General features: G+C 37.8%; 2 protein-coding genes across 2 annotated transcripts; one reads left to right on the forward strand and one right to left on the reverse strand.

Annotated features, from left to right (window-relative positions):
* Window positions 1–15,219: 15,219 nt before the first annotated feature.
* On the reverse strand, window positions 15,220–20,560 carry LOC143596921 (single-stranded DNA-binding protein WHY1, chloroplastic-like). The gene is made up of 6 exons (XM_077075577.1): window positions 20,219–20,560; window positions 20,062–20,154; window positions 16,914–17,008; window positions 16,763–16,836; window positions 16,592–16,680; window positions 15,220–15,512 (listed from the first exon to the last, which is right to left on the reverse strand). Exons 1-6 carry the CDS (start codon window positions 20,477–20,479, stop codon window positions 15,393–15,395), a joined length of 732 nt encoding a protein of 243 aa, XP_076931692.1. The 5' UTR covers window positions 20,480–20,560; the 3' UTR covers window positions 15,220–15,392.
* Window positions 20,561–21,910: 1,350 nt separating this feature from the next.
* On the forward strand, window positions 21,911–22,501 carry LOC143596920 (uncharacterized). The gene has a single exon (XM_077075576.1). The coding sequence runs from the start codon at window positions 21,911–21,913 to the stop codon at window positions 22,499–22,501; it is 591 nt and encodes a 196-aa protein (XP_076931691.1).
* Window positions 22,502–24,680: the final 2,179 nt, after the last annotated feature.

Genomic DNA, 24,680 nt, shown 5'->3' on the forward strand with positions numbered 1-24,680 from the left:
AGAATTTACAATATAACCTAACAGCAGGTCTAACAGCTCAGCTTTGCATCACGTTTTTGTAAAATCATAAAAGTATACTTCCACTTATCCAAAAATTACGAATTTATACTTTATAGAAACTAGACTCAACCTAGTTTACTGCAGTACCCACAATCTCAATCAATTTTCACGTTTACACTTCGTTACAGTCAGTTAAACATCGTATATATATTCTGTCCAGAATCTGTTCACATCAAAACTCAACATCATAACAATCTATGAACTATCATGCATCCATATAACCCTCTAGACACCATAACTACTATCCATGCATATAAATCACACCATACATACAAGATTAGGGTTTGTGTTTTAATTCAAATCAAGAACAACAATCAATCATGTATCAATATCAATCTAGTTATCACTTTATCATCAAATCAATTCAAGAATCACATGAACAATATAACACCTAGAATCGGCCAGCTAGGGTTTGTTATTAACCCAACAAACATCAAATTCAATCAACAAGGATGTGAAGGATGATCAAATATACCTTCCTAGCACTTAGTTCTTGGATCAAAGACTTGAATTGATGGTGTATGTGGGTGTTCTTGTGGACGGCAGCCGTGGAGAAGGGAGGTGAGAGAGAGCCGATCGGAACTTGTAGGTTAGGGTTAGGATAATAATAATAGTTAGGGTTAAGTTAATAATATATTTATAGATATACAAGTTACATTCTAATCCCTCTACTTTCCAAGTGTTGTTTTTCTAGAACATTCTATCATACTTGCACAATAAGTTAACATGACCATAATATTATCACATAGCACATAATCCTAACACATAGTAATCACATAGTTCGTGTTTTGACGTTTGTCGTTTATTTATCAACTCGTTTGCGTTTCGGTGCAAATCCCGAAAGACTACTACACATGTAGTAAATGTTAAGCGTCATTTAAACCCTAGTTTAAATGTAATGAAGTATGCGTTATAGATTCAACGATCTTTAAAGTTTGAATTAACGGAGTTGAGTTAACGAGGTTAACCTGGAATTGACGATTGTCACATCATTCCCATGTTAAAGAATTTTCGTCCCGAAAATTTGAGTCAAGTCGTGATGAGAGCCTGAAAAAGTAAGAAGAAAAATTTTCAGTTTGTCATATCATCCCCTAGTAAAAAGAAATTTCGTCCCGAAATTTAATTCATACCTTCGGTGATGTTTGACGGTTTGCCGGGTTTCGCGGTTTTCGGTGTTTGGTTAGCCCTTCAAAAAGGTGAGGATACTTTTTCATCATTTGATCCTCGCGTTCCCACGTGAACTCCGGTCCACGTCTCGAGTTCCAACGAACTTTAACGATTGGAATTTTGCTGTGTTTGAGCGTTTTGGTTTCCCAATCCAAAACCTCAACTGGTTCCTCAATGAACCGTAACTGTTCATCGACTTGTAGTTCCTCCAAAGGGACTACTTGGGTTTCATCAGATAGGCATTTCTTCAAATTTGAAACGTGGAATACATCGTGTACGCCACTGAGTTCTGTTGGTAGGTCCAGTCGGTACGCCACCGGACCAATGCGCTCAGTTATCCGGTACGGACCAACATACCGTGGGTTGAGTTTGTTTCGCTTACCAAAGCGAACCACACCTTTCCAAGGTGAGACTTTGAGTAACACCCGATCGTTTACTTGAAATTCGAGAGGTTTTCGGCGCTTGTCGGCGTAACTCTTTTGGCGATCTCGTGCTGCTGCCATGCGATTTCGGATTTGAACGATCTTTTCCGAGGTTTCGAGTACCAGTTCCGGACCAGTGATTTGGCTATCACCCACCTCTGCCCAGCAGAGTGGTGATCGACACTTCCGTCCGTACAGCGCTTCAAACGGTGCTGCCTTAATACTTGCGTGGTAGCTGTTATTATACGAAAACTCTACCAAGGGTAAGTGGGGTTCCCAACTTTTTCCGAAATCTAAAACGCATGCACGCAACATATCCTCCAGGGTCTGAATAGTCCGTTCACTTTGCCCATCCGTCTGAGGATGGTATGCTGTACTCATATCGAGACGTGTGCCCAGTGCGCTTTGCAGCGACTTCCAAAAGTGTGAGGTAAAACGAGAATCTCGATCGGAAATGATCGAGACAGGCACTCCGTGTCTAGACACCACTTCTTTCATGTATACTCGAGTCAGTCTTTCCATTTTGTCCGTTTCCTTAATCGCTAGGAAATGTGCCGATTTAGTCAACCGGTCAACAATCACCCAGATGGTATCGCATCCCGTCGGTGTCTTAGGCAAACCCGTAATAAAATCCATTGAGATGTGCTCCCATTTCCACATTGGGAGTTCCGGTTGTTGCAGTAGACCAGATGGTTTCTGGTATTCAATCTTGACTCTGGCACAAGTCAAGCATTTGCTCACGTAGGTGGCAATGTCGGCTTTCATGTTTGGCCACCAGTAAAGTGCCTTTAAATCATGATACATTTTATCTGAGCCAGGGTGGATAGAATATCGGGACTTGTGAGCTTCGTCCATCACTAGAGTTCTCAACTCTCCGTATCGTGGAACCCAAATCCGGTTCTCAAAATATCGGACCCCGTCCGATCTGGTTTCAAGTTGCTTGTTCATGCCCCGCATGAGTTCCGATGGAAGATTTTCATCTTTCAAAGCTTCCAGTTGCGCATCGCGAATCTGATCGGGTAAGCTGGCATGAATCGTAAGTTGCAATGCTCTTACTCGTCTGGGTTTTTCTGTTTCTTTTCTGCTGAGGGCGTCGGCCACCACATTGGCCTTGCCCGGGTGGTACTTGATGGCACAATCATAATCTTTGAGCAGCTCGACCCAACGACGCTGTCGCATGTTCAGCTCTTTCTGATCGTAGATATGTTGGAGACTCTTGTGGTCGGTGTAAATGGTAAACCTGGTACCGTACAAGTAATGCCTCCATATCTTTAGAGCAAACACTACAGCTCCGAGTTCCAAATCGTGGGTCGTGTAGTTCTTCTCGTGAACCCGTAGTTGTCTAGAGGCGTAGGCTATAACCTTCTCGAGTTGCATCAGCACACAACCGAGACCTTGTATAGATGCGTCACAGTGTACCTCAAAGTTCTCCGTTCCCTCGGGGAGAGCTAAAATAGGGGCGCTACAAAGCTTGGTTTTCAACAGTTGAAAAGCGGTTTCTTGCGCGTCACCCCAGTTGTACTTAGCGCCCTTGTGAGTCAAAGCGGTGAGGGGTTGAGCAATCTTTGAAAATCCCTCGATGAAACGCCGATAGTAGCCGGCCAGTCCTAGGAATTGTCGCACTTCAGTCGGAGTCTTAGGTGCTTCCCAGTTTTTGATGGCCTCTACCTTACCGGGATCGACATGGATACCATTCTCGTTGATCACATGTCCTAAAAAGTGAACCTCGCGAAGCCAAAATTCACATTTTGAGACTTTAGCATACAGTTGTTCCTTCTTCAGTAGTTCCAGAATTATCCTTAAGTGCTCTTCGTGGTCAGTCTCGTTCTTGGAGTAGACAAGAATATCATCGATGAAAACAATCACGAACTTGTCGAGGTACGCCTTGCATACTCGATTCATGAGATCCATAAATACGGCTGGTGCGTTGGTTAGGCCAAAAGGCATAACCGAAAACTCGTAGTGACCATACCGTGTTCTGAAAGCCGTTTTTGAAATATCTTCTTCGCGCACTCTCAGCTGGTGATAACCGGATCGTAGATCGATCTTCGAGTAGTAACTCGATCCCTGAAGCTGGTCAAACAAATCATCAATTCGGGGTAAAGGATAACGGTTCTTGACCGTCACCTTGTTCAACTCCCGGTAGTCGATGCACATTCGGAAAGTCCCGTCTTTCTTTCGGACAAACAAGACAGGGGCTCCCCATGGCGATGAGCTAGGTCGGATAAAACCTTTATCCAACAAATCTTGCAACTGGGTGGACAACTCCTGAAGTTCCGCCGGTGCGAGCCGATACGGGGCTCGTGCTATGGGTGCTGCACCGGGTGTCAACTCGATCTGAAATTCGACTTGACGAATAGGAGGGAGTCCAGGTAAATCCTCCGGGAAAACTTCCGGAAAGTCTCGCACAACCGGTATGTCTTCAATTCGTTTCTCCTCCGCGGGTTTCTCAACAATCTGCGCCAAAATTGCCGGATGACCCTTTCGTAAATACTTCTGTGCCTTCATAAGGGTGATGATGCTGTTGGTCATGCCGCTTCTCTCGCCTCGGACCGAAATGATCTCGCCAGAAGGGGTGGTAATATGGACGATCTTATCATGGCATATAATCTCCGCTCGGTTCTCAGATAACCAGTCCATGCCGACAACGACATCGAAACTACTAAGCGTAAAAGGAATAAGGTCGATGTCAAAGACATGACCTGACAGTTTCAACTTACATCCCGCAAGTATATGAGTTGTTATTACAGTTTTACCGTTAGCTAATTCAACAGGAAACTCAGCGTCTAACGGGGTTGGAGTAAGGTTTAAAAGTTGGCTAAAGGCCTTTGACACAAAACTCCTATCAGCTCCAGTGTCAAACAAAACAAAAGCAAAACAATCGTTTATAGGGAACTTACCAGACACCACATGCGGATCTCTGCGGGCTTGACCCGATCCAATCACAAACGCTCTTCCTTTGCCATTTCCTCCACCGTTACTGCCACTTCCATTGCCCCCATTGTTGTCATTATGTTTTAGCTTGGGGCAATCCTTCCGGAAATGACCTTCCTGTCCACATTCAAAACATCCCTTAGTCATCGGTTGCTTAGGAGCACCCTTTGCCGCAAGGTCTCCTCTACATTCTTTCGCTTGGTGACCTATCTTTCCGCATCTTTGACACTTGACACGGTCACACTGGCCAACATGATGATAGTTGCACCTGTTGCACTTTGGATACTTCCCAGCATATCCGCTCGAAACCTGCCCGCTACCGTTGTTGTTGGAGTTGTTGTTGTGATTCTGAGTGTTGAAACTCCGAGTAAATTCGGGCTTACGGTAGTGGTGTTGCGGTGGGAGGTTTGAGGATGAAGATCTGGTGTTGTCAAATTTTCTCTTCCCGCTGTTCGGGTTGCTGTTGTTGTTACTGTTGCTGACGTGGTCATTACTCGGGTTGTCACGGGCTTTAGCAGTCGAACCCCTCGGTGGTAACGCACCCTGGGTCACAGCCTGATCCGTCAGTTTGTGAGCCAAACGGATCGCTTGTTGGATCGTGGCTGGTCTGGAAGACGTCACCATACCCTGAATCTGTGGTGCTAACCCATCAATGTACATCTCTATTCTCTTGCTCGGCGGATCCACCATCCGCGGACACATCACCGCCAACTCGTGCGAACGAGTAGTGTAGGCTTCAATCTCTGAACCCACCATTTTCAATGACCAAAACTCCGACTCTAACTTCGAAATTTCTTCCCTCGGACAGTACTCCTCTCGCATCATGTTTTTGAACTCCTCCCAGTTCATCGCGTTAGCCAGTTCCAATCCAAGGATCTGGACGTTCGAATTCCACCAAGTGAGGGCGGAATCCTCAAGTGTCCCAGCAGCGAATTTGACCCTACTGGCAGGGGGACAGTTACACATCTCAAAGGCCGACTCGGCCTTCTCAGCCCAACGCAGGAAGCCTATAGCTCCCTCAGTGCCCTTAAACGTACTGGGCTTGCAGTCACGGTAGTTCTTGAAGGTACACGTTCCATTCGGACCTCCTGTTTGATTCTGAACGTGTGCGGCTAAAGCGGCCGCGACATGGTCATTCAGAAGAGTTTGGAGTTCAGCTGCAGTCATGCTGATGTTACCACGTCCTCGTCCAGCGTTTCTTCCAGCCATTTCCTAGAATCACAGTATAAAGATGTTAAACATGAATTTTTCTTTCATATACAACACACCATACATGTAATGAAAAGATAAGTAAGAAAGAAATAAGAGACAACATCACATCACAACCACACATTAGTCTAAATAAAAAATTCATGATTAAAACCATTGTATCCGCCACAAAGTATTTCCAATCAATCCTCAATTCATAGAAAAATAATAGTTAGGATGGAGACAACCCCTCCATCTAAGCATCATCATTACTAGATGTCGTCATCTGAGGACACCTCTGAGTGTGCCTCCTCCTCAGCCGGTTCTTCCTCCGGTTCTTCTTCGGGATCTTCCTCGGGATCTTCTTCGGGATCTTCCTCAGGCTCCTCTTCGGGATCTTCTTCAGGTTCTACTTCAGGCTCTGCCCCAGGCTCGGCCTCAGGCTCTGCCTCAGGGTCGGCTGCGTTCTGAGCAATCTGCATTTGTAGGATATCGCAACGCTCTAACGCTATTTCGGTTCGGGTCCTTGCTTCTTGGAGTTGCTCTTTCAAGTCAATCATTTCGGCTTGCATCTTAATCATAACCTTCGTTTGTTGATCACTAGCCCCTTGCATATCCTTCATTGCCGCCGCCATGCGGGCAACCTCCTCCTTATTCTCGGTTTCGTCTTTTAACAATCTGGAAACGTTCTCTCTCGTGTAGCGCATGTAACCCACATCACGCTCCAAACATGAAACAACGGCTGCGAGAACTCTCTCTACAGGTTCGGTTATGGGTGGTAGGGTGTTGGGATAAGCAGGGTGGTTCGGGTGTGGCAACGGGGGAACTTGTTCACGGTAGACCATACGTCTGATCATGTTAGGGTACCAATCCCAGCTAACGTTGTTTTCGTAAAGGCTTCCGGATAGGCGGTACCTCTTCGGTGCGGGAGCTGCGAGTTCCGGGACTACGCCGGGTGGCGAGGCGGTAGGTAACTGAGGTTCCTTCCCGTGAGCATGCGTCATCGAATCGGATGATGATGAGGGTGGCGTCGACATTCCTACAGGTAAGCCGTGTATGCGCGCGCGTATGAGCGAAAGAGGTAAGAGATAAGATTACAAGACTACACAAACCTATGCAGTGCGTATTATTATAACTAATGGGTCGTCGCGGTTATAGTCTAGTATGCATGCAGTTTCTAGTTCGCTATAACCAATGGCTCTGATACCAATCTGTCACACCCTCAAAATCCACTAACGGAGTTTTACCGTCAGAGGGTGTGAACTGGCAGGATCGGATTCATTAGTTATAACTAAACCAAAGAAAAACGTTTAAATGAAAGTAAATGCGGAAGCGTAAAACCTTAACTCAAAAGTTGCGTCACGCAGGACGACTTAAAACCAAATGTAACTGTTAAAATTAAGTTTGCAGAATAAAAGTGTTTTCATTAATGCATGCTCCTAAACCGCGCGCCCGCCTCGGCTACCTGAGAATAACATACTAAAAGTGTCAACACAAGGTTGGTGAGTTCACAAGTTAAATAAGGTAAATTGTTTAGCGTTTTGCGTAACCTCGTTACGATGTTTAAATGTTGCGTAACCCCGTTACGACGTTTGAGTGTGTAACCACGTTACAGCGTTTAAGTGTTGCGTAACCCCGTTACGGCGTTTGAGTGTGTAACCACGTTACAGCGTTTAAGTGTTTTGCATTACCAGATAGTGTTATGTCAAACTATATATCGATAGGTAGCTAATCTATACAACAAGTATCGCTAAGTGGTTCGCGACCGAAGCTGACTGTTTATCAAGTGCCCGTCACCAGGTCCTCCAGACCATGGTAAGTGTTAGCCAAAATTTACACCCACTCAACCTCCAGTTGAGCTTAGCGTCGGGTGGGGTTTGTCAAACCCAGTAGTACTACCCAAAAGTGACTCGCTATTCCAAATATTAACCGGTCCGATGTGTGGGACTTCAAATGTTATGTATGCCGCTTAGCCTTTACAAGTGATATATAATTTATAACAAAATCTTTCATATGCGTTTATCTCAGAAAATATGTTTATCGGAGTATGTTATCTCCCCCAAGTGAAAAACGTTTGAAAACAGTTTAAGAGTGGGGTAAGTGAACTCACTGTTTGCGAAGAATATCCGATCTAGATCACCGAGTGATGCGCGTCGTAGAAAACTCTCTAGCGTTCTAAAATAACAAAGAGATTTTCTAAGTATCGGAATGTTTAACGAGTCTCTAGACTCGGCACATAATACCTATGCACGTATCATGTTTCGTGTTTCGTTTGTGAACCGTGTGTGATTTAAACAAGTACAATTGTGATACGATACACGAGTGAGCAATTACTTTCGTGTCATGTATTAATAACGTACTTACAAGCAATTATTCCCGTAAGGGCATTTTGGTCAACAAACAAAGACTAACTAACCATTATTCCCCATAAGGGCAATTTGGTCAATTCATGGCAATCAAACTAGCAACTATTCCCCGCAAGGGTATTTTGGTCAAAATACAACAATTATATAAAAACTATCATATTTCATGCATTCCTACACAACTCAGCAGCTAGTTTCATTGTGACAGAATTTCTACTTGAAAGATTGTACTATTTCACCGATCATATCATCTCAATTAATTCACCAAAAATCACCACTGAAACATACATGTCTTAGGTTTCCAGAACATATTTTATATTATTTTTATTCCATATAGATTTCTCATAATGATCAAAACACTACAGTAAACTCATATCAGTCAGATTCATGCACAACAGAATGTTATTTGCAATTCCCGGTAAACGAAAAATCCAATAAATGCAAGACCACTTGGGTTTGGTTCCTAACTCAGTGAGTCAACTTCCAGAAGTGGAACCAACCCAATTGGCCTCGTAGTTCATGAGATATAGAATTTACAATATAACCTAACAGCAGGTCTAACAGCTCAGCTTTGCATCACGTTTTTGTAAAATCATAAAAGTATACTTCCACTTATCCAAAAATTACGAATTTATACTTTATAGAAACTAGACTCAACCTAGTTTACTGCAGTACCCACAATCTCAATCAATTTTCACGTTTACACTTCGTTACAGTCAGTTAAACATCGTATATATATTCTGTCCAGAATCTGTTCACATCAAAACTCAACATCATAACAATCTATGAACTATCATGCATCCATATAACCCTCTAGACACCATAACTACTATCCATGCATATAAATCACACCATACATACAAGATTAGGGTTTGTGTTTTAATTCAAATCAAGAACAACAATCAATCATGTATCAATATCAATCTAGTTATCACTTTATCATCAAATCAATTCAAGAATCACATGAACAATATAACACCTAGAATCGGCCAGCTAGGGTTTGTTATTAACCCAACAAACATCAAATTCAATCAACAAGGATGTGAAGGATGATCAAATATACCTTCCTAGCACTTAGTTCTTGGATCAAAGACTTGAATTGATGGTGTATGTGGGTGTTCTTGTGGACGGCAGCCGTGGAGAAGGGAGGTGAGAGAGAGCCGATCGGAACTTGTAGGTTAGGGTTAGGATAATAATAATAGTTAGGGTTAAGTTAATAATATATTTATAGATATACAAGTTACATTCTAATCCCTCTACTTTCCAAGTGTTGTTTTTCTAGAACATTCTATCATACTTGCACAATAAGTTAACATGACCATAATATTATCACATAGCACATAATCCTAACACATAGTAATCACATAGTTCGTGTTTTGACGTTTGTCGTTTATTTATCAACTCGTTTGCGTTTCGGTGCAAATCCCGAAAGACTACTACACATGTAGTAAATGTTAAGCGTCATTTAAACCCTAGTTTAAATGTAATGAAGTATGCGTTATAGATTCAACGATCTTTAAAGTTTGAATTAACGGAGTTGAGTTAACGAGGTTAACCTGGAATTGACGATTGTCACACTTTTTGTCCTTAACGAGTAGACCTAGTAACCTTGAAGTGTGCTCGGAAACAGTTCTCCGGGTAGACTTTACTTAGAGTATTTTCCAAAGAAAATACTCACCAAGCAGACTTCAATCTTCTTGACCATAGCAAACTTTGTTCGATATGGTTCTATGAGCAAACTTGTTCTTATGTGGTCCTTTCAACTCTTTGCTAGAGATTAATTCATAAGCAAAGCAAGTTGTGCTGGTAACACTGTAGCTTGCTCGGAGTTGAACCTTGCTCGATAAGTCCTTAAGATAATTCTTTATCAACTTTCATCAAGCATGCTCGGACAACTGTTTTATTAATGAATACCTTGCTAGATCTTCCAAGTACTTGGCTTCAAAAGCTTGGTTTAGCCAAGGGTTTGCTAGTAAGCAAACCGTGCTCGGCTGGAAGAACACCTTTGCTAGATGAAGTGAACCTTGCTCGGATTAACACTTAAGAAGACTTCAAGAAGTTAACTTTGCCCGATAGGCAAAATATCATGCTCGGTCAAGTAAAACCCTGCTCGGATGTCCAAGTGTGCTCGGTTTTCCATACTTAGCGATTTCAGAGGAGGTTGAGAAGATTCCAATCTTCCTTATACTTCTTTTAGGTCAAATCTTTGACTCAACATGTTTTATTTTTACTAACTATTAAACTATATAATTTTACGGCTAGCCTAATTTTAACCTTTATTTACCTAACCTTTACTTTAGCTTAATTAACTTAGACTTTAGTTTAGCTTTTAAATATTTTAGCCTAACTCGTAGCTTAACTTTAACTAACCTTTAGTTTAATCTTAGCTAACTTTTACTTTAGTTTTAACTTTGATTTAGTCTCATGTATGTCCTCTACTTTTGAGCCTAAGCTTGTTTCTCCAATTTCTGAACCGGAACAACTCTTTCATCGACGAGCACGTAAACGGACTGTAGAAACCGCCGAAGTAATCAAAGACGAATCAGTAGAGGCTACCACATCAGGAGAAAATCAAACAGAAGAAATGATGGCGGCCCAAAACAACGAGCCGAACATGAGCCAGTATGCCAAGGCAACTCTCGAAGGCTACGGCAATGGAGTGGCTCCACCCGAAATCACCGAAAATTTCGAAATCAAATCAAACACCATTCATATGGTGGAAAATTCAGTTCAATTTCGTGGCATTCTGTTAAGGAATGTCAAGGAAAAAAGACACAATCAATGACGAAAATAAACAAAAAACACAATCGTAAATAGAAGGTGTATGGTCTTTATTAATCTCAACTATCATATTTTTGTCATTATCGGTCCCAACTAACGAATTAGATGATAACGATCTCACATTTTATCATATTAGTCCCCAACGGTCCACAACTAACAGAATGCTAACACCGTTAGTTGCAGGTCACCAGAAAACACTTTTGGCCGGGAAAGACATATTTTTTTCCAGTAAACTCAACTTGAACATCGCTATCACCACCAACCAACCACCATCATTTGAGCACAATGTAACATCAGACTTTTGTCAAAATGATAAATAAAGCAAATTATATATATAACAATTGTAAAGGTTTTAGTGCATAGTGAGTTGTACATTATGCATTAGGTTTTTTTTTCAATTTTCTTTTTTATTTTTCATTCTATACTTTTCATATTTTATCTTAAGTCCTTATACCTTTATTTTTTTAAAAGTTTGTCACAAAGTACATTTCATTTTTAGTTTCAACAATTTTCTACTTTTAACTTTGTTCTCTAATACTTTTCATCTTCACAAAATTTTCATTTAACGTTTTAATCTAAATTTTGCAAATTTACACGCTGCAACACGCATGTGTTGTTCAACGTTCTTACGTCTATCTTCCGCATTCAACTTTTTGGTCATAAGACGATTTAGTTATTATATTTTGTGTTTTATTTTTTGGTCTATTTTTCACGTGTTAACAAGCAGCAACTTATGGCCGTAATTGTACGTTTTTAGGTATACTTTTTGTTCGGTTAAACAATCCCACCACAAAGCACGGGTCCAACGCCCCCGGTACATCAACACACGGGTTCGATAAATGTTTCAAGCAACCTTTTTTAATGGTTTTCGTTGCGGTGGGGCTTAATACTAGTATACTTATAATTGTGTATTATTATTTAATCATGTCAAATAATAATAAATTGGGTGATAGGCTTAAGACATAAAACATGGACTTACGGGTGGATATGGTCCATGGGCTAAGTGTATATAAGCTCCATTAAACCTCCCTAAAACCCTAGATCTCATAATTCATCATTTTTCTACACACTCAAAACACACGCTCTCCGTCTTCCTTTAAATTCCGATAAAGAAGCAAAAGAAAGATTAGTGTTTGTTATACCTTACGTTTAGAAGAAAAATCAAGTTTAACCGTGTGTCAAGATCCAAATCTGAACCTACCTCAAACCAAATATGAATCGACCTCGAAAAATTATGTTTTAGTTGAAAAGGTTGTGCATTTGATGTCGGATTGCCTTAAAAATCGACTGGATGTTAGAGAGGGTCTAAAAAAGTGTACAGCCTGATCGGTCCAGTTCGGTTCGGGTAAAACGAGAATAACTTGATCTGCAAATTGGGAGAATAACTTGATCTACAAATTGGGAAATAATTTGATGTGCAAATTGGGAGAATATTTTGATTTGCAATTGGGATAATAACCAGACTTGCGAATTGCAAGTTTGCCATACTTGCGAATTTCGTGTTAGCTAGACTTGTGGATTGAAAGTTAGCCAAAATAATTAAAAGTTTTCCAAGTTAGTGGTCTCCATTAACTTGGTCAACTTAGTCTAATAAACTAGTTAGCTCTGTTTAACTTAATTAGGTGGATAATTAGTTCATGTATACGTTAAATAATGAGTCGTGCCTAGTTAAAAAAGAAATCACAATTACCTCTTAACGCTTAAGAATCCATATGAGTTTCTAGCTCCCTTTTCTTTTAAACATTTGGGGTTGTGAACATGCTCGTAAGAAAAGAGTTTAAATATACTTTGTGTTGTAGTGGTATATTGTTGAAATATATCGTATGTGTTAATTGTCTTATTGCATATATGATTTTAAGAGTTGTGGAATGAATAAAATGAAAGAAGTAGGGTGAAAGGCCCTTATAATATTTGTGTAAGAATTAGAGTGGCAGAATCAATAACATTTGTGCAAGAATTAGGGTGGCAGACCCTGCGAATATATATGTAGGAATTAGAGTGGCGGACTTTATGACATATGTGCAAGAATTAGATGCCATACTCTATAATATATGTGCAAGAACTAGGGTGGTATTTTAATATATGTGCAAGAATGTAAAAATAAATGTAAGAATAATTAAGAGGTAAGAATGTAACTACATGTTGTATATAAGAATAGTATCTTCGGATACGAACGTGTATGTATGTATGTGTAAGAATAACATGTGACTTATTTAAACTAGAATCACTCAGCGTAGCTAACTTTTACTATGTATATAGACAAATAGGTTGAGGCAGCTAGCTTTAGGAGTACACATGACCATTGAAAAAGAGACTGCCATCAGAAGAAGGAAGAACTTTGACATGTTTGATTATGTTTTAAATTTAAGACAAGTTTTAATTTTCGTCTTAAAGAGATTTGAATGCTTTATAATAATAATGAATGGTTGAAGTTTTATTATTCCACGAAAGATTATAATTAACTCTGATTTTAAAACTGTGTATATAAGTAAATCCAACGTCCAATAGGATTCGAGAGCGGGACCTTGCACACAACCAACCAATTCCGTCGAAAGTTCTAGGATCCCGACGACCTCAATAATTGGTACTTTATTGCATATTCCCCTACTCCTAAACATAAATTACATATTTCTCCTTTCATATAAAATTACCAATTTACCCTTTTATAATTTAAATATTATCAAATCTGCCACCATCAACCTAGAACAATTTCATTTCAACCGTTGTTGTAAAACAATTCCCATAAAATCTTATTCAAATCATTACAATTTTCTCAAAAATCCGATACCATCCTTCTTAAAATTTGTATAACCAATTTTTGCCATTGTCGTCGCTTTGAACCACCATGAGGTATATGTTTGAAACTCGAATGTTCTTTTTCTGGCTATTTTTAATTTAGGGTTTGGGTATGCAAGCGGTAAGGAGATGAAAGAAAGAGTTGATGTTCAATGAAAACAATTAGTGTGAAAGGTATGACCGATGGCAGCTATTTTATAATGTGAGATTATTATCGGACAACTGCAAAAAGACATGATTATTAAAATCCAATTTGTCAAATCTTTTTGATGTTACAAGAACATAAGGATTCATTTAACTAATACAAATCAGGTACATAACTTTATATCAAAAACTATATATTTATATGTGTTCAGATCAAATACAAACTTCTCTAAATCTGACAATGTATAAACAACAAGAATATTTAGGTTAATATTTAAGTAATTATTATTACTCTAAAGTTTATGAACTATAATATTTTTTTATTATTCTGCCTTACTTTTTATAGTGTAATTTTTATAGTTTAAAACTATAAAGTAATAATATTTACTTTAATTATTTTATTACCAATTGCATTGGATATATCACATTATGCAATTCTTAATTTCATAATAACGTAATTACAGAAAAGACTAATTGTAAGGATTTACATATTAATGCCCTAAGTCAATCAATCAAAATATGCTAAATGTCTATGTAACTAATCGAATATGAATAACGCACCTCAAGTTAGCAAATTGTAATCCTAGTTAGTTGATTTGTATAAGGTGCTAATTATATGCATATATTTTCTCTTCATCATTCTGGTGTGATTAATTGCACTGTAAATTGATGGTTCATAATACGTCACTTAATCATGCCAAATACACACTAGTTACTTTAGTTAATGATCAAATGGTTGGTGTTTAAGTACATGGATTGTATTAATTATGTCTATATGGTTATGAAACGCTACTGCTATCTATTAAGCCTTGCAACTAGTCTCGAAACTGAAAGTGATTGCTTGTTCTAGTTTTCATACCCTATCTATTGTGTGTTTCGTGTTACTTGCTTTCTTAAGTTAATTGCAACCAATTCAAAAAACCTGATTCAAATTTTGTGTATTTGATTTTATAACCAAGCAAAACAAACCACATGCTCCTCGTTGATACGATTCTTTATTTACCCCATCTCCAGAAACAACCTTCCAATCATCTGTGGTCTAGTAGAGGCGTCTTCATCTCACAATCTACACACCTTACCAATGAATCGGTTTTCACTACTAACTTAATACTCCTTGTATAAGCTTATTCTACTTACCCTAGCCATCTAGACGGATAAAGTTTTGCATGGCGTAACAACACTTATCACCAACTTGACTCCACATTAACATTAGAAAAGTTTCAGTTTACAAAGAAGTTTTTTTTAATGTGCATATTTTCAAGAGAAGAGCATTGGTTATATCTACAACTAGCACATCCTTAATGTCATAATTCTTAATCATGTATAAGAAACAAACTATGAATGAATACAGACTTCGACTTCGATTAAACTGATATTTTAAGTTGAATATCAAAACATACACGACCCAAAGATTCTAAAAGTTGCATTCAGAAAATCTAAAGAAACTAGCTTAAGAAAATACCACCTAATTTGTAGTCATAACAAACACAAACTGACTCAAAGCACATTCTCAAGTAACACTAGCAATAATGACTGGCTATCTGCTCCATTCTAAATCAGCACCAGATCGCGAATTAGCATTGTTCAAACCAGTCGTGCCTTCGGGTTTGATGGAATTCACAAAGGTATGCCACCCCAGAAGGTATGGCACAGCAAACTGCATAACATACAAATGTCACAAAGGTATCGCCAGTTTCCAAAAAATAATCCCAAAAACATACTTCTTTTTTTTATATATATTTCAAGAAAAGTGGTACCATTGTAAAAAAGAACTAAAATGCTTTTAATAGTTGAGTACAATTAAAAAAGTACATTTGACTAGGGGTGTTCAACGAATCGAATTTCGAATATTCGAATTTATTCGAATCGAATTATCCGAATTTTGAAATTTTGAAGCTGGATTCGAATTCGATTCGAATTCGAAATAGATTCAACAAATTCGATTCGAATTCAGAATAGCTAATTCGAAATTCGATTCGATTCGAAAATGAAATTCGAATCGAACTCGAATCGATTCGAATTCAGTTAAAAAATATATTTCAATTTCAAAACACTATAAATTTGAGTTTTTAACAACAAAAAGTACAAATCTATAAAAATAAATAAATCATTTAAAGTTATCACATCCTAAATATTCAAAATGGTAATGTCCAATTACATTAATTATTAACCAATAAACTTTTTATTTTTAATCCTCAAAAGATTTATGTAGTTTATATTTTCATAAGTATGTATATATATAATAAAAATAAAATGTATAATTTGAATTCGAATTTCGAATCGAATACGAATTTATGATTATAAATTCGTATTCGATTCGAAATTCGATTACTAAAATCGAGTTCGAACCGAATCGAATTCGAATGACTGAAAATCGAATTCGAACCGTCAACTTCGAATGCGAATCGAATCGAATTTCGAGTTATTCGAGTCCGATTCGAATACTGAACACCCCTACATTTGACAACCAAAACTTAAAATTTAGTAAAAATAATTCGTTTTAAATATAAAAGTAAACTACACAAACGGTCCCTATTATTTGGTCTTAAGTTTTCAATTTTACAAACTTGGTCCCTATGAGCACTGTTTGCTTTCAAAGATGGTCCTTGAATCAGGTGAGACTACTAGTTTACCGTTTATAAAAATTTACACTTTAACCCTTGACTAATTATTCTTCTAAAATATACAATTTTATATACGAAAATCAAAACCTAGTGTATGTGAAGAAGAGCATACATTAAAAGCTGAGATGAGTATAGCAAACTCTGCCTTTGTAACAGGGATATAAATGCTTTCATCCATGTTTATAAGTTTGTTTTGAACACCTTCAATTCATCAAACCATTTAGTTAAATATAATTTCAAAAAACATATTCTATATGAAATAAGGTAAAATGAAAATTATTACTGAGATTAAAGAAGTGGCCAGATCCATCAGGAAGAGGCTCCACCTTCAAAACTTTCCTAACCCGACCTTCATCGCTGCCAATAAACCATAAGAGTCAGCAAAATGAAAAGACCATTTTACCCTTACAACGATAAGGGTTGAAGTAATAAACCTTTTTCCTTTAAATGGGTCGTGAAAGAATTCACATGAATCTCTTGCACCAAGACTGATAAGGCTTCCGATTTCAGTAACCGATAACGAGAATACCTGAAATTATGAATAAAGATTATTAAAAGCAAAAAGAAATTATTAAATTCTTAATGAATAGCATGAATGAAGAATTATAATCAACAAAAGGATTGTCAACCGGCAAGAATTTCACTATATTGTGGTAAGAGTAATAATATTACTCCAAAGATATTATAATAAATTGTTAATTAGTATACAGATAACAAATTCAAATAAATACAAAATAACAAGCAGATTAGATCATGATTTCATAACTTTACAAAACTTATATGCGTGTGTTTAAGACATTTATAAATAATTGCTTACGTGTATATATTGCATTTTATTTTTAAAAGTGATTTGAATTTCGTTTCAAAAATTTCACACGAAAATAATGGGGCCACATGATAAAACCGATGCCACGTCAGCAACATATAGGTTTCTAGTCACCTGTTTCTTATGATCTAATATAGCACCATACATCATGTGAACTTACATGGCATTGTATCTAACATGTTTATCATGAGAATATACCACTGTGTTTCATGTGAACTAACAATAAAATAGAGGATTTCTTGTAAAAGTTTGTCTAACATTCACTTTCCAGCATATTTCTACGCCTTTAGAATTTGAAAGTAGCTATAATATTTTTAAGTTTAATCAAAACAATACTTTCATACAAGGGGGGCGTAAATGAGCAAAGCCGCTAGTGAACTACTCGAGATCGGCTAGGTAAAAGCTAAAATCGAGCCAAGCTTCGGTTTCAAGCTCGAGCTGGCTCACGAGCCTATTAGTTATGAAATTTATAAATAATGTACTTGTACACAACTATATAATTATATATATATACATATATAATATAAAAATAACTAAATTAATATATATTATGTTAAATAATCTAAAGATGAGCTCTATCTCTCTGTAAGTTAAATGAGCTGAGCTTGAGACTAGTCAATCTATGGCTCATTTACACCCATGTTTCTTAATATAATTAAATTCTATAATTACGAGGATCCTGGTACAAAGTTTATAATGATGCCAATATTGAGTAGCATGTAGCAATAAAATCAATCAATCAATCAATCAATCAATCATACCCAGTAAAATCCCACCGACAGCAAAGCTATAAGTAGGGTCTGGGGAGGGTGGGATGTAGGCACACCGTACCTCTATCCAAAGGAATAAAGAGGTGGCTTCCAGAGAGACCCTCGGCTCTAAGTACATGTGTATGAAGCAAAATAAAGGAAATCAAAGTTTAACAGCTATATAAAAACTACTGCTAATTATAATAATATTAATAATAAGATCACAGTTTAACAGCTATATAAAAGCTAATAATAATTATAATAATAATAATAATATATGTAAGGGAAATACCATTATGGTATGTGACCTAAATAAGTTAAGTCTAAGCCCTAAGGTATTCAATTCTCTCTAAAAATCCTTAACTTTAATTCTACTTCTCCACGGATTCCTATCCTCAACCATGTCCTCGGAGAGGTTTAGGTCTATCAAATCATGCCTAATCCTCTCATCCCAAGTCAATTTCGGTCGTCCTCTACCCCTCCTCCCCTCTATAGTAATGTTGTCTACGGATCTAACAGGATTCGTCGTCAGTCTTCTCTTTACATGTCCAAACCATCTCAATCTCCACTCTCTTATCTTGTCTGCTATGTTCGCCACCCCTAATCTCTCGCGAAACACAACGTTTCTTATTCGGTCTAGCCTTGTGTGCCCACACATCCAACGTAGCATTCTCATTTCTGCTACCTCCATCTTCCGCACTTGTGCCTTCTTGATGGCCCAACAATCTGTTCCATATAGCATTGCAGGTCTAACTGCCACCCTATAGAATTTTCCCTTTAGTTTAGTCGGGAAACTCTTGTCGCACAATATACATTAGCAATAAAATGTTAATTATTATTGTTAATCAAATATGTATTTATTTGGAATATAACTTAGAAAGTAACTTACTTCAAACTTGAAAATATAGAGAAATGAAATCCATAAAAAAAACTTTAAAAAAATAAAAAACTTCACATGTTTTAAACCTGTTATACACATCATATTTCATGTAAAGTTGTGAAGTTACCCCTATAAATCCCATCCCCCCCCCCCTTTTCCTTTAATCTTGTTAAGACACAAAATGAGTTCAGACCATCAAACTCTTCTTCTTACAATCCTCATCTTCTTTTGGGGTTCCATTTTCTGCAATATATCCCCTTTGTTTGCTGACAAAACACATGTCGATAGTTGGATTCCCATCAAGAATCTAACCGACACAAAAGTGTTGAAATTTGGGAAGTTTGCAGTGGGTGAACACAACTATAAGGCGAATAACAAACTCGTATTCCATGAATTGGTAAAAGCTGAGGTCCTTCTAGGGTATGGAACGAGGTACAACCTAACGATCGCGGCTAAAGATGGTGCGCACAATGACCAACCTAAAACCTATGTGGCCCTTGTTGTTTATGATCAGTTTATGAATAAATCGCATCTTGTTTCATTTAAAGGGCCTGTTTAAGTGTAAAGAATGTTGATTTGTAAAAATTGTGAAGGTATGAATAAAGGGTGCAAAGCTTCTGTTTGTTGAACTAGTGTTATTGCGAATTGTAACTTGTAACATCAGTGATTATTGCGATTTGCAATAAGGACTGTTCAAATAGCTCGTAGCTTGAAACTCGTTTGAAAAAAGAAAGAAAAAAAAACTCTCTTGAGAAAAGAACGAAAAAAAAATCTCTTGAAAAAGCACGAAAAAAACTCGCTCAAATCGACTCATTGACAGACTAAGCCAGCTCGGCTCGAATCATTTACAAACCAAGCTGAGCTGGATTCGGCTCGTTAAAAAAACTCGCTCAGATTAACTTGTTTACAGATCAAGCCAGCTCAGATCAAATCATTTACAAACCACGCCGAGCTGGATTCAGTTCATTTAACCCTGTCATTAAGCTAGTTAACAGACCGAACAAGCTCGTTAACAAACCAGTACGAGCACGAGCAGACCTTGGCTAGGCTCGGGTAGTGAAAAGCCTCAGCTTGATGTGCATAGTAAAATTAATTATGATTGTCTGATATGCGAAAAAAAAAGTAACCTGTTTTCTAGTCCAATCATACTGGCGAACACCGGCAGCAGGCGCAAACTGAAGCAATATAAAGCCCTCCTTTGTCAGCTTAAAGGCCCCCGACTGTGAAAACAACAAATTAGAGACACATTTTGAGTTTTGAAGTCAAGTCAAGCATGTTACTTACATCTAAAGGGGCGAACTCGGGTGGACGAGGTTCGACCGTAAGCGCAGCCTTGCCTTTATAAATGGAATGGCCAATGAACACTTTAGGAGCATCGGTTCTCTGTTGTTGTTGTTGGGAGTATTGACATCTGAGACGGAGTTTTGTGGAGATTGGGTTCAAGAGTTTGATTTGAGGGTTTAAGCGAAAAGGGGTTTTAGTTTTAGTGTTAGGGTTTTGGGTGAGGATGATGGGTCCTGTTGAAGGTATTGAAAGATTTAACATCTTCTTCTTACTTCTTCACCCAACACGGTGAGGATATATAAATATCAGACTTCAAATTTTACTTCGCAATTTATAGTATCATTTCAGCACCCCACTTCAATATCTTCATGATTCCATACAAATAGTTACCAATTCATCATTTCCCTTCCACTACATTTATGTGTATATTTTCTTTATATATTTATTGTATTATTTTATTAGTTTTTATTCGTTTTTAGTTAAGACGTGTATACTAGTAACATATTTGTGTGTTGTAGGTTTCGGAAGTTGAACATAGTTGAAAAGGACGAAAAACGAGCCAAAATAAGCCTAAACAAGAAGCCGGAGCACATCAGGAAAGGAACCAGAAGAAGATTGTTAAATCTTTGTTATTCCTCATCTACCGTGTGTTTTTGACTAATTTGTAATTGAATTCGAATAAGATCATAGGAATAATATTATTAGTCAAACAAATAAAAGTGTGCTACTAACCTAAGAAGTTGTAATGTGATAGGTTATTATTAGATCTTTATTAATTAAGATTGCTAGATTTAGTTCTTCGTAAGGAGTCCGTCTAGGTTTTAATTAATTAACATTGTCTAGCGAGTCAACTGAGTTTTATTAAATTACATATGATTTCCGCGTTGTAAGATATGATTTCACATAAAGATACTCTTTCATAATTATTTAAATAACCATAAGGGAGTTTACTATATAAAACTGGTTTGCCTTAAAACTTATTAGAAATCAATAGGTGTCTTCTTGAGAAGGGCCACGGGTCCTATTCGGGTTTTCATTTAAATGTCTATTTTACGATCCCAGTTTCATAACAATTATTTTCCAACTACTTGATAACTGAAACTTTGGGGATTCTAGCCTAGGTGGTTTTTCATCATTATCTGAACCAGTCAAACTAAATTCTCTTGTGTTTTATTATTTGTCTTTTTAACTAGTTCTTTTTATTAGTTTAATATTAATTAATTGAACCCCACCCCATTTAATAATTATAAAATAAATATTCGTGTCGGTCAGTTGAGTCTAATTAGTTAATTTAAATAATTAATTGAGTCTCGTGGGTTTCGATATCTAGACTTACAGGTCAGTAGTTTAGTCGAGTTTTAAAGAGTCTAAAGTATTACTTAGTGTCTAGTTTAGCTTAATTTAGTAAATAATTATTTGACTACTTTTAGCACATCAAGTTTTTGGCGACGTTGCCGGGGATTCTTGACGATTGCATTATTAGCTTTGATTAGACTTACTTGCTACATACGTGCTATTTGCTTTATTTTTGTTTGAATCATAGGAGCCTAATTTAATTCTAGTTTATTTTTGATGTAATTTATAATTTTTTTTTAATCTACTTACTTGGTCTTTTGCGGAGAAGTTTTCGGATCCGGGTGTGTTTACTATCCCGTGTTTGTTTGGTAGTGATATGATGAGTCAAGCAATCTTATGTCGTATTCTTTGTACGAAAAGTTGGAGTTAGGCAAGCTTAAACCGACTCGCATGTATTTGTCATTGGTGGATCGTTCGGCTAAATATCCGCGAGGGATCTTAGAGAATTTGCTAGTAAAAGTTGATAAGTTCGTGTACCCGATGGATTTTGCGATGCTTGATATGGAGGTTGACGAGAGAGTTCCCATTATTCCTGGTCGTCCGTTTTTACGTACAGAGAAGGCACTTATCGATTTCTATGACGGGAGGATCACACTTCGGGTTGGTGATGAGAATGTTACTTATGATGTTGCTAGGTTGATGAAGCATCCGGGTGATCATGATGATTTTAGTGATCCATGCCATTCCGTTTATTTTCTTAACTTTTTTATTCCAGGTTTTGATCCATGTCTTGATTACATTTGTGGAGCCAATCTTGTTGGAGTTGGTGTGGATGAAGAGTTGAAGGAAGAAGTTGTGGAAGAAAATTCTTGTTTGGCGGAGATTATAGAGGTTAGTGAAGTTATTTTTGAGAAAGATGCAGAAAAACCCGCTCCATTGGAACTAAAAGTTTATCTGTCACATTTGGAGTATGATTATCTCGAATAGGAGTCGAATTTCCCGTTATTGTGTCTTCGAAGTTGACGAAGGAAGAAAATATGAAGTTGATAGAAGTGTTGAAGTTTCATAAAGGAGCAATGGCAGGGAGACTTTCGGATATTCAAGGTATTAGTCCCACTTATTGTAACACCGAATTTTGATGGAAGATGAATATAAACCCGTTGTGCAACCTCAAAGGATTCTTAACCCGAACATGCAAGAAGCTATCAAGAAAGAGGTTCTAGAGTTGATGGATGCCGGAATTATTTACCCGATTTCGAATTCTCCATGGGTAAGTCCGACCCAAGTTGTTCAGAAGAAAGGGGAGGGGGTATGATAGTTGTAATGAATGAGAATGATGAGTTTATCCTTCATGTATGGTTATCGGTTGGCGTGTGTGTGTTGATTATCGGAGGTTGAATGATGCCACTCGAAAGGACAATTTTCTGTTGCCGTTTATTGATCAAATAATGGAGTGTCTTGCAGATCAACAATTTTATTGTTTTCTTAATGGGTTTTCAGGTTATTTTCAGATTCCAATTGCACCGCAAGATCAAGAGAAGACGACTTTTACATGTCCTTATGGCACGTTTGCGTATCGTCGCATGGAGTTTGGGTTATGTAACGCTCCGACCACTTTTCAGCGATGCATGGTGGCCATTTTTCAGGATATGATAGAGACATCCATGGAGGTGTTTATGGATGATTTTTCGGTATACGATAATTCTTTTGATAAGTGTTTAGGAAATCTTGAAAAGATGTTGAAGAGATGTATTGAAACAAAGTTGATGTTGAATTGGGAGAAGTGCCATTTTATGGTGAGGAAAAGTATCGTTTTGGGTCATAAGATTTCAAGATATGGTATAGAGTTGGATCGGGCGAATATTGATACGATTAGTAGACTTCATCCACTGACGAGTGTCAAAGCTATAAGGACTTTTCTTGGTCATGCAGGTTTTTATCGGCAGTTTATTAAAGATTTTTCTAAAATTACCCGCCCGATGACCTGCCCTCCTTGAAACGATGTTCCCTTTGGTTTTTATGAAGATTTTTTTAAGGCGTTCAAGTTTTTGAAAGAGCAACTCGTGATTGCGCCCATTCTCGTTTTACCCGATTGGAGCTTGTCTTTTGAGCTCATGTGCAATGCAAGCGATTATGCAGTTGGGGTGGTTTTGGGGCAAAGGCGTGAGAAACATTTTCATCCGATATATTATGCAAGCCAAACGTTGAATGATGCCCAAGAGAACTACACCACCACCGATAAAGAACTTTTAGCTGTTGTTTTCGCATTTGACAAGTTTCGGTCCTATATGTGCTTTCAAATACCACTATTTTTGCCGATCATTCAGCATTGCGTTTTCTCTTTTAAAAGAAAGACGCAAAGCCTCGTCTTATACGGTGGATTATTCTACTTTCAAAGTTTGACATAAAGATCAAAGACAAGAAGGGAGCGGAGAATGTAGCGGCTGATCATCTTTCCCGTTTAGAATATCCGAAGAGAGAAGAGATTCGTGAAGAAGGGATTGGAAATAAATTTCCACATGAGTCGATTTATTTTGTTGCGGCCGAAAAACAAGGTATGCCGTGGTTCACTGAATTTTGCTAATTATTTGTCTAATGGTATTTTGTTGAAGGGGATGACTACGCAACAAAAGAAGAAGTTTTTCAGTGATGTTACTATGTATGTTTGGGATGATTCGTTTTTGTTCAAGATTAGTGGTGGATTCTTAGAAGGTGTGTAACGAGAGAAGAATTGTGGGATATCCTAAAGCATGTTCATGAAGGTTTGACGGGAGGTCTTCATGGTGCGCATGCCATGGCTCATAAGGTATTTGATTGTGGTTTTTATTGGCCAACGGTTGTGAATGACGCTATGGATTTTGCGAAGATGTGTGATGCTTGCCAACGCACCGGTAATATTTCATCTAATAATGAGATGCCCCAAAACCCCATCCTGTCACACCCCGACCAAAGGTGGCGGAACATGCCGAGGTGTAACGATTGCCCATAAGCGCATGACACTAATTAAAGAGACAATATTTAACAAACTCATTTCATTTCACAACATCGAAAATGTCACATAACAATATTCAAGAGATAGTCAATACAAAATAGAAAAAAATATAGCAAATCAAATATTGTTCATTTTTGCTAATAACTTAAAGGTCTTGACATTCGTTTTCTCTAC

This window comes from Bidens hawaiensis, unplaced genomic scaffold, assembly GCF_021521415.1.
Source record: "Bidens hawaiensis isolate Kalapana, Puna unplaced genomic scaffold, B.hawaiensis_p1.1 tig00047377_1, whole genome shotgun sequence".
Taxonomy (NCBI): domain Eukaryota; kingdom Viridiplantae; phylum Streptophyta; class Magnoliopsida; order Asterales; family Asteraceae; genus Bidens; species Bidens hawaiensis.